Source organism: Helianthus annuus, chromosome 1 (genome assembly GCF_002127325.2).
Source record: "Helianthus annuus cultivar XRQ/B chromosome 1, HanXRQr2.0-SUNRISE, whole genome shotgun sequence".
Taxonomy (NCBI): Eukaryota; Viridiplantae; Streptophyta; class Magnoliopsida; order Asterales; family Asteraceae; genus Helianthus; species Helianthus annuus.
The window spans coordinates 77431352-77448941 of record NC_035433.2 but is presented as its reverse complement, the minus strand read 5'-3'; the positions used below and the strand labels follow the sequence as shown (position 1 = coordinate 77448941).

Genomic DNA, 17590 nt, shown 5'->3' with positions numbered 1-17590 from the left:
CTCTGAGTTTTATTATATCAAAGTTTGTGTTAACAATGCTTTGACTTATGTAACATATGCTTGTCAAAGAATGTCATCTATATAGACAAGTTTATTTTTAGTTGCTCCCACTCATCTTGAGGTAGGTACATTAATCCACTTGATTCTTGATGAAAATAATTACGTTAGCTTTTCATCTCATTATGATGTTTGCATTAACCCATACATGGATATTATTGGCTTACAAATAAAGTGTTCTTTAACCCTCAGTTTGAAACTTTAGGTTGTTATCTAATGAACATGTAAATGTGTCAGCCATTTATTAGGGAAAATCGTTTTAATGTTCATCTAATGTAGCTTAAAACTATTATAAGCTACTAGAACAGTGATGATCCTCAAAGAACTCTTTTGTTAGATATGTAATAAAGATTCTTTAATAATTTATCTCTTCCTGAGTATAACCTTTGACAATCAATCATGCTTCTTAGTGTCTTAACGCTTTAGGATTTGATTTAGTTATGAACACTCTTAGGTAATTCAATCAAATCCCAAACGTTACACGAACACATAAAATCAGTTTTACTAGAAAACTGTTTTATTCCATTCATATGATTGATTTACACTAATGGCTTAATTTGAAGAGATAGGATCAGTAAACATTTCCAAAATCCATTTCAACTTCAATTAGGGAGGTTATGTAATCATCAAAGTTAGTAGGCTTTTAAACCTAGATGACCTCCTGAGTTGATTATTGGGTTCATTAGAAGTTTCAATTTTATGGATTAGCTCTTGGTTAGGTTGCTATCATTTTCATTCTAAGTTTGTAAGAGTTGGTGCAGTATAGTGTACAAGAGGTGTAATTGGAGTTAAATTCGGAGTGAAATTTAATGACACTCTTCCCCCCGCCTCTTGTATTCCTCGCAAATCATGATAAGGACTTTGACTGCTCCCACCGAACTTAGAAATCTTTAGGAACTCAGCATGCTTAGGGTCAATACTTAACGACCAACAAATTCTAATAGAGAAAACAAATTAATGACGTTAGTCGTTGTAGTTTCTCTTGTTGAGGATTATGTTAGTTTAGGTAAGAAATCTAAGTGCGCCCACAATTAAGCAACAATGAAACTTTTGTAAGAGTAGCATTAGATTTAAAGAGATAAGGTGTGATTGAACAGTGTCGTGATGGAGCGATGTCTTGTACAAGAGGTGTGAATTTAATGACACTCTTCCCCACCTCTTGCGACTATTGCAAGTTATTATTGAGACACTTAATGCTCCCACTGATCTTTAATATCTCTAGAATGCTACAAGAGAAGTTTCAATAAGCTACGTGACGTGGGAACCTATCACATATACGTTAGACTTTATTTGATTTCTTTAATGTCCAGATATCATAAGAAACTTTAAGGACATATTTAATAGAAATCTGATTAACTACATATATGAATAGAGTTCTTCTAAGACCGTAGGCCATATGCGACAAAATTTAGATACAAGTTGATAGTCTTTCAAATGATAAATAAATTATGTCTGAATATTCCATTTGGAATAAGTTCCACGAATGTCAATGAATGACTTATGATGGACCCATACTTATTCCTTAAGCCAAGTAATATTTAGGGCTGTAACGTCATGAGTTAAAATCACTTAAAATGAGATTAGATGAATAATCATCCTCATTAACCATGTCATGATTTCTCATGAATTTTGGTTCTAATGGATGAAATTTATAAGTCTCATTTTCCTTTTGTCAAATTCTCGTTAGCATGATGACAAAGGTTGTGAAAAAGTAAGGTATCATCTAGTTTCATCACAGTAATGTTTCTATCCAGATATTTAGAACAAATAAGATGAGAATTTAAGATAAGTGTGACTTTATGTTGACTATGCAAATCTCACAACCTTCATAACATTGCTTAATTATGATACTATATTCTGATTAATCAGAATATATAAGGTATCGAAAGGCGTTGTTGGAAGACTGTTCATTATGGTTCTTATAGTCTTAACATTTAATTTTGTCACTAACTCCCATGTTAGTTATTTGTCGAGTTCTGGTAAGGAAACGTATGGAACTAGAGTCAACTAATCATGTGTTAATTGGAATATTAAAATTATCAGACTTAAATATCATTAGTAAGTTACTATCTAATTAATTTATCCAACTGTTCTTTAGAATAATGGATAGTCTCGTTGCTTATGCCTAGTCTAATGACATAATTATGCAGTGAGATTTTCCCTTGAAGAACCTTAACGTTGGGATTAGCACTTGTAATTTGTCTATGGACTTTAGAACAATCCTCTCTTAAGGTTTTAGTGGTTTTAAGGTGAATAACATCTTATTTTCCAGTTTCAAACATTTATTTCGATGTACATATGTTGCTTATCAACACACTCGTTATACTTTGGTACTTTTGAGTGTTATAGCTGATTTATAATGCATCAAATTGTACAAATGAAAACTTAGTATGTAATGTACTGGAAAATGTACTTATTTCCATGCGTAAGCCCTTAACTTTACGGGTCATGGTATTGTACATTATAATATATTCACATATACCACTTAACCATATAATTTATAATTAGTTAAATGAAGACATGCACCTTAGGAGTTCTTGTAATTATTCCACAATTATAGATTAGTCTTAGGAAAAAATTAATCTGGAATAACTTTAGTGATAGCAATTATATTAGAGAGGTCTTGATTATCATAAGAGACATCATGTTCGATTTATCCTAATCATCATGCTCTACTTTTCTTCCGTAGTGCCTTATCAGAAGAGAGCAATAAGGTTATCGTGTCTTAAGAGATAATCAAGGATTTAATTTAAGAGCTAATTCTTATAGAAACTTTAAATAAAGCAAAACATTTTAGGTTTAGGAATTAGGGTGGATGAGATATAGATTTATAGAAGAAAATTATAGTGAGTAAAAATATGGGTACTAAGAATAAGGCAGACAAAATGATCACAAAATTAATTGAGGATCATTAATATAAGGATCATTATGTGAAGAGGTTGTGATATGTCTATTACTAACATCAAAATAATAGACTACTTAAAGTTCTACTTAAACGAAGACAAAACAGCTTTGGCCAGAAGTGTAATCATTTAAGCATATGTGCAAAGTGGTTGTAACAAATCAGCTTTGGCCAGAAATTGAGACAAACACTTTAGTTATGCACTTGTTGAGTATGCCATCTATGAATGAATTAAATCAGCTTTGGCCAGAAATTAAGACATTCATGCTTATGATGCACACACAACATAGCTTTCGTAATACTTGGATGATAAGTAGATGCATCAAGTCAGCTTTGGCCAGAAATGATGCATCAGAAGCTCATTCAAGTAAAGCCACTTTGGTTTTTGTAAAACATTATTTGATCCTCATTAATTAACTAAATAATTACAAAAACCAATCATTTAATAGCAAACCACCCGTTAGCGCGGATCGAATAATGAGATTTCGAGTCGCAACCACGATTTCGACTAATGACGTTATGGTTGCGAGTCGCAACTACGGTTTCGACTAGTCACGTTATGGTTGCGAGTCGCAACTACGGTTTCGACTACTCACGTTATGGTTGCGAGTCGCAACCTCATGGTTGCGAGTGATGACATTCTGGTTGCGAGTAGCGACGTTATGGTTGCGAGTAGCAACCTCATGGTTGCGAGTCATGACGTTATGGTTGCGAGTAGCAACCTCATGGTCTCGACTAATGACGTTATGGTTGCGAGTAGCAACCTCATGGTTGCGAGTAGCAACCTCATGGTTGCGAGTAGCAACCTCATGGTTGCGAGTAGCAACCTCGTGGTCTCGAGTAGCAACCTCATGGTTGCGAGTAGCAACCTCATGTTCTCGAAACTTCCTGTTACAGCTGTTAATTGTGATGACATAACTGAAAATTCGAAATCTAAGGGATTATGGGATATTATTTCCTGTTTTAAAGTGATCTAATTTTATCAACATATTTCGAAAATAATAACTGTTTATCTAATAACAGTTTCGAATAAAAATTAAAAGATAAAATTAGATCAAACATGGAAAAAACACCCATTAATCCTAAATCATTCCAAATCATAACAGAATTTTCGAATTTTCACATGAACATGATGAACCCTAATCATAAAAAATAAAATTCTGGAACCCGAAACCTGAATTTTAATAGTTTTACTAAACAGATTTCGGCTAAAATTATAATCCAGTTAATTCGGTGAACAAAACAATTAATCTTTTCATCGAAATCATGATTTCGAGTCGATTCTTATGACTCGAAACCGGCTGTTAAGGTCATACGGTTTTTAAAGAAAAATTCTGTTTTCCAAGTTTCAATCCCAGAATTATGGATACGAAAACAGAACTGACTAATCAACATATGCTCTGATACCACATGTTGGTTCAGTTCTGTTTGAGCATGAAGGAAAACAATATAAATCATACCTGTCACAGCAGATAGTGCAGAGGAGAATCCAGTAATGGAGTTCGACATGCTTGTCATCTTGATCTGGTTCCTCCTTAGGGTGCTGACTGATGATGGGGACTTAGAGAACCGAAAAGGGTATCGGTTATGGAGAGGAGGTTCCATGATGATGTTATGACTAATGGGGTGTGTGAATTGTGTAACTGAGTAACCCTTAAACCTCCACATAACTCTCCTTATATAAGCACCCAGGAGGAAACCTAATTAGTTACTAAGGGTAATATGGTCCATCAACAATTACCAACTAATTAAATAATAGGTTCTAATATATTTTGATCTCTATAATGTAAATGATTAAGATGGCTATAGATTAAATATTAATACGTAATATATTTAATCTTACATTTCGGTGTTGAAACGCAAATGTATGGCTATCATAAGAGTGGGCAAGTTTTAGTATGTTCGGATGGTGATGTACATATAATAGAATCTGTATTTTATATGCCAAGTTTGAACCGAAATATTCTCAATTTGCAGCAACTTTCAAGTCAAGGATATGATGTTACGTTTGAAGGAAAAACGTGTTACATAACGAAGACATTTGGAAGGAATGCGGTGATATGTACCGATGAAGAAACGACTAGTGATGTGGGTGAAGATCAAGAAATCAATGAGGCTGATATACTCAAGAAACATTTCGAAACTTTGAAAATAGAAGACAAAAAGGTGAAAGAAAGGATCAATAAAGAAAAGGATCATGTGGTTTATCCGAAAGTTATAAACTCGATTGAAGATGCATGACGATGGTTAGAGTGATACAAGTCTCGGCAGAAATAGAGAAGCAAAAGAAGGTTTATGAGCGAGAGTTTGAAATGGTCGTAGAGTGGTTTTTCAAGGATTTCGTAAGAATTAACGCGTCGTGTAGAATTCCGCCACTCGACAACAATGGGGAGAACATGAGTCTCCTTGATCTTTATATGGTGGTGCAAAAATCAGGAGGATATAACGAAGTTGAAAGGTTCGGTGGATGGGAATATGTAACAAGATTGCTCGGATATGATGGAGATATGGTAGACATTGTGAAAGAAGACATATCTTCGCTATTTAGAGATGCTGGAATGGTATTCGATTAAGAGCAGAGAATTCGATCTGAAATACGAGATTGGAGAACCGAGTATGATAAAAAATAAGAGTTCATTCGCTGCAGAAGATAACATGGACATTGAAGAAGATTTGATGCCGATCAAGAAGCGGAAGACGATAAGGGACTGGCCTGCATCATGCTCGAACAGTGGCTGATATGCAGGTCTGCAGAATTAAAGATGATGCTGAATTTTCGGGAGGCAATGTTGGAATATAAATGTCAGCATCATCAACATCAGTTTACGTACAAACTTATTAATTATATGTTATCTATCATATTTGTAATATGAATAGTATAACTTAGTTACAGGTTAGTTTGTTATATTATTTATGGCGGTGTATAATTGCTTTGCGGCCAAGCAAAGTCAAACGCTTATAGGATTAACCGCTAAATCTTGGGTATAAATAGCCTGAGATACTCACAATTGTGATATACGCTTATATAATTATCTCCTAAATTCTCTCTATGTCTCTGTCGATTATTGTTGCTGTTGTATTGTTGAAGAAGAGATATCACATGGATTGTGATATCTAATATTGCTTCCTTCCTTCCTTTCTTTCTTCTTCTTGCTCGTTGATTGAATCGCATAGGTTCCGGTCTTGCTCTTGCCATACGAACCGCCAAGGTTCGATTCTTTCTTTCTTAACGATTCACTGAATTGAATCTGACTTTCTTTGAACATGATTCTTGCTTGCTATCGAGTACCAAAAATAATCTATTCGTTCCAAACCATGCTACTTAAATAGAAAACAAATAAAACTAAAATGAACAAATTTTCCACGTAATCTGTTGCATGCTACCCATTATCTCCTCAGGTCAATATGCAATCCCACGATTTTTCCATACAACTCGGTCAGCATAGACCAATTCTTTTGTTGACACGTTTTATTTGCATGACCCGTAACTGATTTGATCCGTACTCGACTTGAACCGACCCGAAACATCAAGATTATACCCAACACGTAAGCCAATCAAGTTGCTCATGTATATAGTTATCGTGAGTGATACCCATAAAAGTTGAAAAAACCACATGGGATGAATAAAACTCTAGCTAACATTATTAACCTATAAAGAAGGAAGTTATATATGAATAAAAGGTTGTACCTTTAGTTTTGGGAGTTTTTTTTTTAAAAAAAAAAAGGAAAATTTTCTTTTTAACCCTAAAGTTTTAATGTTTGACAATTTAAGTTTAAACTTCTAATCTTTGTTTTCTTTTTAACCCTAAAGTTTTAATCTTTGACAATTTAAGTTTAAAGTTTTAATCTTTGGTAATTTAACCCCTTTAATTAATTTGATTTTTTTACTTCTAATTCAAAAGTTTCCATCTTTTGCGATTTAGTCACTTTGATTTTTTTTCCTTATGTGTTGTAATCTTAGCTTTGAGGGTTTTTCAAAGAAAAAATTGTTATGCATATGGTTGTTGTAACCTTGTCTTTGGGGGTTTTTAAAAAAAATTGATTTTTTTACTTTTCACCCAAATGTATTTCATAAATTACTTTTAACCCAAAACTATTTGTTTTTTACTTTTAACACAAAACTTTTTATATTTTGCAATCTATCCTCACAACTTTTTTTTAATTTCAACTTTGGTCCTTTATAGTTTTCATTTTCCGCAAATTTTTCGCTTTATGCTTCGTTCTAAATTTTGTGACTTCACACGTCGCAACGTGCGTCTTCGGTTTAGCGTTTTTACGTTTCGTTCTAAATTTTGCGAGTTAACACGACGCAACATGCGTGTGTGGGTGAACGTTTTTACATCGTCTATTTTGTTCTCATTTGACAGGTTCAACATAACGTACGCATCCTAAATTGACTTAGTTATAACTAAAGAATTCCCGCCGTATTGCAGCGGATCGTAATTCTAGTTATCTTTAAAAGAGTATAATTGAAACATTATAACTTAAAAAGCAATCTACATTGAAAGCAATAAAATTGCAAAAACCACATGTGTAGATAGTAAAATTTTTACAAACTTCAACTACAAAACATATACACGTCGTTAAGGTTCAACAAATTAGCTATGAAAATTATATATTTCGTCATCAAATCCGTGGAATGATGAAAAAAGGTTTAACTTAGGCGAGTCAAAGTGACATGAACCGAGCCCAACCGACTCGTTTACAACCAATTATTTTTTGAGTGAGTTTCAATCTATTTTAACAACCCTAAATGGGTAAGATAGGAGAACCCTAAGAGTTTCAGTCTATTTTAACAACCCTAAATGGGTAAGATAGGAGAAGCCTTTAAAAGAGGGAAAATAGCCTTTTTTTTTAGTAATGTCTTTCAGTCCAACATGATCCCTTATTAAAAGAAGTCATTAGAAAACATGTTCAGGTGAGTGTTTCCAAGCTCCAAGTTTTCAAACGGGGAAAGCTGTTGCCAGAAAGATTGAAGATCATCAATGGTTCCTGGTGAGCTTGTGTCATAATAATCATATCTAAAGTCTACTTCTTGATCTTTGGAAGTTATAGTACTGGTGCTAGATGGAAAACTATCATCTTCATAAGTCAAGCAAGACTCTAAAACTTTATTCAAATGATTAACAGGCTGTTCCATTTCGTCCATGTTATTGCACCCGAACTCACTCTCGCCATTTTGCTCGTGTGTTTCGGGATTCTTGTTGTAACGACTAACACGTTTCTTTAGATGAGCATGCCAATAGTTTTTTACTTCACTATCAGTCCTTCCAGGAAGTTTTGATGCAATTGCAGACCACCTAAATAAATTAACAAAAGCATGAGATGATCAATATGTTCGCAGTTGATTATATAAGCAAAGATGACCAAATAGAATGGACATATATGCGTACTTATTGCCAAGAACCGAATGCGAATGGAGTATGATTTCATCTTCTTCGTTTGAAAAGTTTCCTCTCTTTATGTTGGGTTTCAGATAATTCATCCAACGGAGTCTACAACTCTTCCCAGATCTCGACAAACCTAGTAACAAAACAAAAACATTCACAAATAGCACATAAAATAGTTACATATGGAAATTAGGGTTTGTAATTTTGTATATTTACCAGCAAATCTTGGCATTTGGGACCAGTTCCAAATGCCATATCTACTGATATAAGCAATAAGCATCTGATCTTCTTCATGGCTCCATTTTCCTTTCCTTAAACCTGTGTCCATGTCACTATTTGGGGTCCTCATTATATTTAAAGTGGCTTAACTAAATGGTGAAAGACTGATTGATATGATTGGCTATATATACTAATGTTTTGTTAATAGTTACATACCTACCGAATTAGCTACACCTCGATCTAACATATATAATTTTGTTTTGCAATATGCATGTGGTCAATGGGGGCATTATTTATTTGTATATTATCTAGAAACCTATTTCTGGGAAATACTCATCCCATTTTTAAACTACGATAACTTAAGGGTGTTTGGAGTCATGTGTAGGATTTGATAATATCGTGAAATAAGAATGACTATATATGGTTGATTTAAAATTGTTGGTTTGATTGATGTACTGGTAAAGAAATGCACAGATGAATTACCGACGTGGTGAAATCACAGACGTATATATCATCGTCTGATTGGTGAACGATGTATTACCGATAAATTAGTAATTGTTTCGTTGGTAATCATTGACATATTAGGCCAAGTGTAGTCATAAAGCGATTTTATGGGCGTTATGCGACAAGTGACGAAAAGTGTTATAGAGGAGTTTTATGGGGCTTTATATCACAAGAGGGTGTAGTGGTAAGGGGGTTATATAACCCCTTCAGTTATACATACATATGTATGCAAATATATATGTGTGAGTGGGGGAGTAAGGGGCAAGGCGTGATAATTTTCGCGAGGATTCAAAATTCAGAACCCATAGCGCCGGCCGTAATGGTGTAGCCGGGCGCTATATACGATTAAAGTGCGATATAAAGCCCCATTACGGATGGTGTTAGCGATGGGGGATAATAAATTCTAATATAGTTGTTTTATGGATTTTATTCTTTCAGGCTATAATTATTGACAAGTAATTATCAATTTGATTTTAATTTTTTCTGGAATTTTCTGTAATCCATTGGTGATCCTCGACAAGCTTGAGCCGTTGATTTTTAATCGGTGATAGTAATTTTTATAGTAGTTTACTATATCATCCGTTTCTTTTTTCAAACAAAATTGCTGTCACTTACAGATTCTTATGATTCTACATTTGTTATATTATAAGTTTACACATAGGTATGAAAATGATGTTTTTAATGAGTTTTTAAATTACCGAAAAGGGATGTTTATAATTTGAATATTGCATGATTAAGAAAAAACTGGATCTATATTTCACTATATATTGTATATAAGTTTTTCACTTCCTACTAGCTACCTTCATATCTCCCCCTCTATATTGGATTATTGTCTAGGATTTTCGAAGGGAAGGACGGAAGGTTGTATAAAAGGTCATATGTATCATTTATTTTTGTAACATCAATGGTAAAATAAACGTGCATCCATATTATAAAATTGTTGCATCACTTTTATATATTGGTACTACTTTTCAATAACGTTAATTTTTTTAACATACACATTCCTTCTAAATCTACTCCTAGGGTTGGTCATTTATATAGAATTTAAGAATTATAAATTTAAAGAATAAGAGTTTTTAAACAATTCTCTATTAAGAATTAATTTTCTCTTATTCTTTTTTTGTAAAGGTAAGCATCAGATTTTCCCTTATTTAATCAAAACTACAATTACAGAAATTTGAAAATCATCTATTAATGTAAAACAAAATCACAATCACATAATTCTGCGAAACAAAAAGTCTGTATGGATACATATATAAGTAAATTTATTCCTCCCCCAAGTGATCTCTGACTTTTTAAGTTTGAGTCTGCTTCCCACAAACAAACTTAAGAAAATGGTTTATGCGGCAATGTGAGGTTGGAGAAATGATGGAACTCTCCTCAAGTCAGCTAGTGGGAGGATCAGAGTCAAAGTTGAAATGTTAACATTTAAATACTTGTGTGTAATTTGTAATTTGTTATTCTTTTTGTACCTTTGTGTAACTATTAGTTCTATATATTCTCAGGCATCCTTCCATTGAGGTATGGGAAACATCCACAATCACTCCTCTTTATTCACATTGTATTAGTGTGCCAGTGATCCTCCCCCTCCCCTCTCTCCTTTCGCCTCCCTTTGTCCTTCTGGCTTTCCGGCGCAATGGCCTCCCCTTCATCCAATGATTCTCCAGTCACCCTCAACACAATATTCCACATGCTCACTATCAAACTGACCTCCTCCAATTACCTCATCTGGAGGCATCAAATGCTCCCAATTATGGCCTGTCAAGACCTGCTGCCACATATTGATGGCACTGCTCCCCCTGCCGCTGAAGTTCTGGTCGACAACAAACCCTCCCCTAACCCAGAACTTGTCAAGTGGCGCTCTGAAGATCAAAAGGTTGTTCTCATCCTCCATGTCAGTCTCTCTTAGGAAGCCCTTGCAGAGACTCTTGGCCTACCTACAACACATTCTATTTGGTTGGCCCTTGAGACTGCGTATAGCAACACACCCATTGAGCGCATCCAGAATCTCAAGGATCAACTTCGCCAACTCAGCAAAGGAACCCTAATGTCGCTGATTTTGGTAGAAAATTCAAGATGTGCGATCAATTGACTGCTGTTGGCCATTCGGTTCCGGAGCCTGACAAGTTGCACCAGTTTCTATGCGGGCTTGGCCCGTCATTTGAAACTTTTTCCACTACTGTGCGCGCGTCTAAGCCTTCACTGACGTTCAGGGACCTCCTTGCTCAGACCGAAGGCCATGAGCTCTTCTTGCGGTCCATCCATGGGACCAATCCCAACCCAACTATGGCTTTTCAATCTCAATCTAATTGGTCAGTTTCGTCCATGGGTCGAGGGGGTCGCTTTCGTGGGTCTTTAAATAGTAATCGTGGATGCGAAAGAAGGACTCCACATTGCCAATTGTGTCGCGTTAATGGCCACTATGTTAATCGCTGCCCTAATCTTGCCTCATACGCTTCACATTCTTGGAACCCTAATGAAGATCTTGTGCGTGCTTTCCATACTCAGTGTAATGTTATTCCGGATTTACCAGATTGGACCGCGGATTCGGGTACCACCGATCATTTCTCCAACACCTCAAAGAATATAAACCAGTCCATCCCAGTCTCGCGCAACACCACTGTCACTTTTGGAAACGGTAAATCTCTTCCAGTCACTTTAAAGGGCCACTCTTCTATTTCACCTAATATACATTTAAATGATGTGTTGGTTGTTCTGAATATGGTTCGCAACCTCCTTTCTATTAGCAAACTAACAACTGACAACAATGTGGATGTTTTGTTTTCACAACCAATTTTTTATATTCAGGATCGGTCGATGAGAAGGGTGCTTACCCAAGGTCGGTGTGAAGATGGCCTTTATGTGTTGAATAACGGACCAAAGTCCTTCGTTGCTACTTCAAAGTCCTCTTTAAAAGCATCCTATGAACTATGGCATTGTCGTTTTGGCAATGTATCTTGTGATACAATTTTGTTTCTTAATAAAACTGGATGTTTAAATGTTACGTCTATTCTGCCCAAGCCCATTATTTGCTCATCTTGTGAAATAGTCAAAAGCAAAAGATTACCCTATTCTCTAAATGAAAAACGTGCAACCAATCCCCTTGACTTGGTACACTGTGATCTATGGAGACCGTCCCTGGTTACATCAATTGATGGATACCGATACTATGCCATATTTGTTGACGATCACTCGCGGTTTACGTGGCTATATCCTCTAAAAAGCAAAGCTGAATTTTTATCCATCTTCATGGTGTTCATCAACTTTGTGCAAACTCAATTTTCTAGAAAGATTAAAATATTTCAAAGTGACGGGGGTACGGAATTTACAAACCATCGAGTTAAAAAATTGTTAGAGGATAATGGAACTTTCCATCACCTGTCCTGCCCGCATACACCTCCTCAGAACGGACGAGCAGAAAGAAAACATAGACATGTGGTTGAAACCGGCTTGGCCCTTTTATTTAATTCCAATATGTCACCATCTTTTTGGGTTGATGCCTTTTGCACTGTCGTATACACTATTAATCGACTGCCTTCATCTGTCTTAAACGGTAGATCACCATTTGAACAACTTTTCAAAATCAAACCCACTTATGACAATTTTAGGGCCTTTGGGTATCGTGTTTACCCATATCTCCGTCGCTATTCGGAGAACAAACTCTCACCACGAAGCTTTCCATGCATTTTCTTGGCATACAATACTCAATGCAAGGGTTATAAATGTTTTGAACCGGGCTCATCGCGCACGTTTATTACTAGACATGCTTGATTTGATGAACATACCTTTCCCCTAAAGGATGGTTATAACCCACAAAATATTCATTTATTGCCTTGGCAAACATACTGTGATGACTTTTCATCTTCACATCATTGTGACACACCTCCTCCAACCTCCCCAAAACCTCAGCCCAGTAATCCACTTTGTGGTCTTTGTGTTCATGAAACCAAATCAACCCTCTTCGTTCCTCCCAATCTTACCCAGCCACCTCATATCACGCCGTCTTAAACTGCTCAACCCATTTCTCTCGGCGCAGCACAACCACCTTCTTCCGCCATCCCAGACTCGATGCAAACACCAACCCATACCCATACCCATACCCATACCCAAACCCAACCAGAACCAACTCACCCTGATCTCCTGATACCGCCGAACCCTCCTAGTGACCTACCTCAAAACCCTCAACCGGTCACCAGCAACTCCTCTCATCCTATGACGACTCGCTCCAAGTCTGGTATCTTTAAACCCAAACACCGTACCTACTCTGCCTATACCCAAACACATCCTCCATATTCAACTTTGTTCTCAAGTGACACACCTAAAACATACAAAAGTGCTCTAAATTGTTGCAACCCCCGACCCCTGCCTCAGGAGGCGGGCGGTCGCGGCCTACTCAGAGATGGTGGTATCGTTTATCATTAATGGGCAGCGAAAATTTCATCAGGACCGTAGTTAGGAAATATTTTATCAGAGTAAAACACCACATTTTATAATAATAAATATATTGGGATAAACCCCAAATTTCCATTACAAACATGTTTTCAGGGATAAACCCTAATTTATTGAGATTAAAACATCTTCTTTATTTAGGTAACTTTTTATAGCCACTTTTCCAAGCCTTCAGTGTTGTCCAGCTGGCTTCTATTTGGCTTTCACATTATGTTACCTGAAACGCGTTTAAAAACATTTTATCGGTGGGAAATACTGGTGAGTGAATCCCAATTTAATCAAAACAAGTTTTATCAGTTTACAGCATTGAGAGCGATCTCGCAATTACATTTGTTTATTTTTCTACTTTAATTACCACCCACGCAACCCGACTTGTGGTCATGTTACTACTCACAGTGTAGTAACCAAATTTGTATACAAAACCCCAACATACCGACGATAATTGTAGAATTACAAATACTCAATCACTGTATAATATAATTTAAAACATTGAGGTTTTGTAAAACAGTTTGCAAAAAGGAGGATTAACTCACATTGCTATCTTAGGTAATTTCCTATGGCTTCCTGGTTATAATCTATAAATTTTAAATAACGCACACGCATTAGTATAATAACCCATATTTACATTAGTTATACCCTCCCCGAGACAGAACTCCAACGACTACGTCGGGCAGAGCCACGACAGCCGTTACGGAGAACTAGATCAATTGGGCAGCGTATCTAATACGTAACCGGGGGTTAAAATACTTACAACGAGGCAGAGCTTCGCTATTTAGGGGGGCATAATGCCCGATACTAATTTTATTACTTCTGAATTGGGAGAGAATTTTGAGATTTGAATGACGGAATTTGAATGTCGATCGTTCCAATTTATAGGGTTGCTTCGGCAGTCCCTCGCGCCCCGCATAAGATACACAAGGGGCTTACGCGCCCCGCGAGCTAGGGGGTGTAGGCCTAGCCTTCCCGAGTCGGACCACTAGCCTCGACACGCCACCTGACACGTGGCAGTAGTGGGTGCGGGTGGGTGCCCAGCTATCGCGCCCCGCGTAAGCCGAAGACAAGGTCTTCGAGGCCCGCGAGCGCCTTTAATTTCTTGCTTTTATTTAATTTTTATAAAAGTAAAGATATTTCAGGTCCATTTTCGTATATGGGGTGTATTTTAGGACGTACATGGATATTCTAATTGTTTTAGGGGGGTTGTTATATCCTCCCCACCTTGTTTTAGAACTCGTCCTCGAGTTCTACTGGAATAGGTGTGGATATTTCCTCTACATCTCTGATTCAAGCTCCCATGTGTATTCTGGTCCTCTATTGGAATCTCATTTTACTTTAACTAGAACTAATCTCTTGTGTTTGAGATTCTTAACTTTTCTGTCTTCAATCTGTAGAGGCTTTTCTACAAACTTAAGCTTCTCATTTACCTCTATATCCTTAAGAGGTACCACTAATGATTCATCGGCTAAACACTTTTTGAGAATACGTACATGGAATACATCATGTATTTCTACCATTTCCTCTGGCAGTTGTAGCTGGTAAGCTACTGGTCCTATTCTTCTAATAATCTCAAAGGGTCCAACATACCTGGGGCTTAGCTTTCCTCTTTTGACGAATCTCACCACTCCTTTCCAAGGAGAAACCTTTAATAATACCTTATCTCCTACCTAAAATTCCAACAGTTTTCGTCTATTGTCAGCATAACTCCTTTGACGATCGCGTGCTGCTTTTAGTCTAACCTTGACTTGAATAATCTTGTCTGTTGTTTCTTGTACTATTTCGGGTCCTGATAGTTGCTTTTCTCCAATTTCTGCCCAACAGACAGGAGTTCGGCACTTTCGTCCATAAAGTGCTTCGAATGGTGCAGCATTGATACTAGTATGATAGTTGTTGTTGTAAGAAAATTCTATTAATGGTAGATGATCGTCCCAATTTCCTCCGAAATCAATTACACAAGCTCTAAGCATATCTTCCATTGTTTGAATTGTCCTTTCGCTTTGTCCGTCCGTTTGAGGATGATAAGCTGTGCTTAGATTTAATTTGGTTCCCATTGCTTTTTGGAAACTAATCCAAAAATGAGAGGTTAAACGGCTATCTCTATCAGAAACAATAGATAAAGGAATTCCATGTATTGAAACTATTTCATTTACATATAGCTTGGCTAACCGTTCCATACTGAAAGTTTCTTTCATTGGTAAGAAATGAGCAGACTTAGTTAACCCATCTACAATCACCCAGATTGTATCATTACCTTTTCTTCTCTTGGGTAATTTGGTAACAAAATCCATTGTTATCAATTCCCATTCCATACCGGCATTTCTAATTGTTGCAATAAACTTGAAGGTTTCTGGTGTTCAGCTTTAACTTGTGAACAGGTTAAACACTTGGCAACGTAAGCTGCTACATCCTTTTTCATTCCTATCCACCAGAAATTTTTCCTTAAGTCTTGATACATCTTATCACTTCCAGGATGTATTGTATACTTAGACTTATGAGTTTCTTCTAATATTCGGTGGCGTAGGTTTCCTCGTTTAGGTATCCAAATTCTTTCCTTATGGAATCTCCAAATTCCATCTGTTCCTTGTTCTAATTCCTTAATCATTCATTAAAATTTTTCAGTATCATCCTTGATTACTGATTCTTGTGCTTCTCTAATCTATTCATTTAAATCTATCTGCAGATTTAATTTAAGAGAGCATACTCTTTTTGGTTTTTCATGATACTTTCGACTTAAAGCATCGGCTACTACATTAGCCTTCCCTGCATGATATTGGATATTACAATCATAATCACTAAGAATTTCCATCCAGTGTCTTTGCCTCATATTTAACTCCTTTTGCCCAAAAACATATCTTAAACTCTTATGGTCGGTGAAAATGGTAAACTTACTACCGTAAAGGTAGTGTCTCGAAAGTTTAAGGGCAAAAATTATGGCTCCTAATTCTAGATCATGTGTTGTATAATTCTCTTCATGATTCTTAAGTTGTCTAGAGGCATAAGCTATAACCTTTTGACGTTGCATCAACACACATCCATAACCTAACTTAGAAGCGTCACAATAGACTACAAAGTCTTTAGTTCCTTCTGGTAACGCTAGGATGGGTGCGTTGGTTAATCTTTTCTTGAGAATTCTAAAGACTTCTTCCTGTTTTGGTCCCCATTCAAACTTAACAGATTTACAGGTTAGCTTAGTTAAGGGAATGGCTATTCTAGAAAAATCTCGGATAAACCATCTATAATAACCAGCCAGTCCTAGGAAACTTCTAACCTCCGTTGGTGATTCAGGGGTTTTCCATTTAGTAATTACCTCAATCTTTGTGGTATCCACATGAATTCCTTCATGATTAACTAGATGTCCAAGGAATTGTACTTCTTCTAACCAAAACTCACATTTCGAAAATTTAGCATAAAGCTTTTCTTTGCTCAATAAGGTAAGGAGTGCATGCAGATGCGCTGCATGTTCCTCTTTACTCTTAGAGTAAATGAGAATATCATCTATAAAGACAATTATGAATTTATCCAAATATGTTTTACATATTCGGTTCATCATGTCCATAAATGTGGCTGGGGCATTGGTTAAACCAAATGGCATGACGGTAAATTCATAATGGCCATACCTTGTTCTGAAGGCGGTCTTAGGAATGTCCTTTTCTTGCACCTTTAATTGATGATATCCTGAGCGTAAATCGATTTTAGAAAAGAATCGAGCTCCTTGTAATTGATCAAACAGATCATCAATTCTCGGTAATGGGTACCGATTTTTAATCGTGACATTATTTAACTCTCGGTAATCAATGCACATACGCATTGACCCGTCTTTCTTTTTGACAAACAAGATTGATGCTCCCCACGGTGATGAACTAGGCTGTATGAATCCTTTCTCCAAAAGCTCGTCCAACTGTTTCTTCAGTTCTTGCATTTCTGCGGGTGCCAAACGGTAAGGTGCTTTGGCAATCGGTGCTGTTCCTGGTAACAAATACTTCTTCCGGAAATACGTCTGAAAATTGAGATACTACGGGGATATCTTTCAATTCCTTTCCTTTAGTGTGAATGATTATGGAAATCATATACACTA

The 17590-nt window shown here is 36.4% G+C and overlaps 1 protein-coding gene across 1 annotated transcript; it reads right to left on the bottom strand.

Annotated features, from left to right (window-relative positions):
* Positions 1-7847: 7847 nt before the first annotated feature.
* Positions 7848-8698, bottom strand: LOC110913543 (transcription factor MYB53). The gene is made up of 3 exons (XM_022158389.1): positions 8566-8698; positions 8353-8482; positions 7848-8259 (listed from the first exon to the last, which is right to left on the bottom strand). Exons 1-3 carry the CDS (start codon positions 8696-8698, stop codon positions 7848-7850), a joined length of 675 nt encoding a protein of 224 aa, XP_022014081.1.
* Between the last annotated feature and the right edge of the window lie 8892 nt (positions 8699-17590).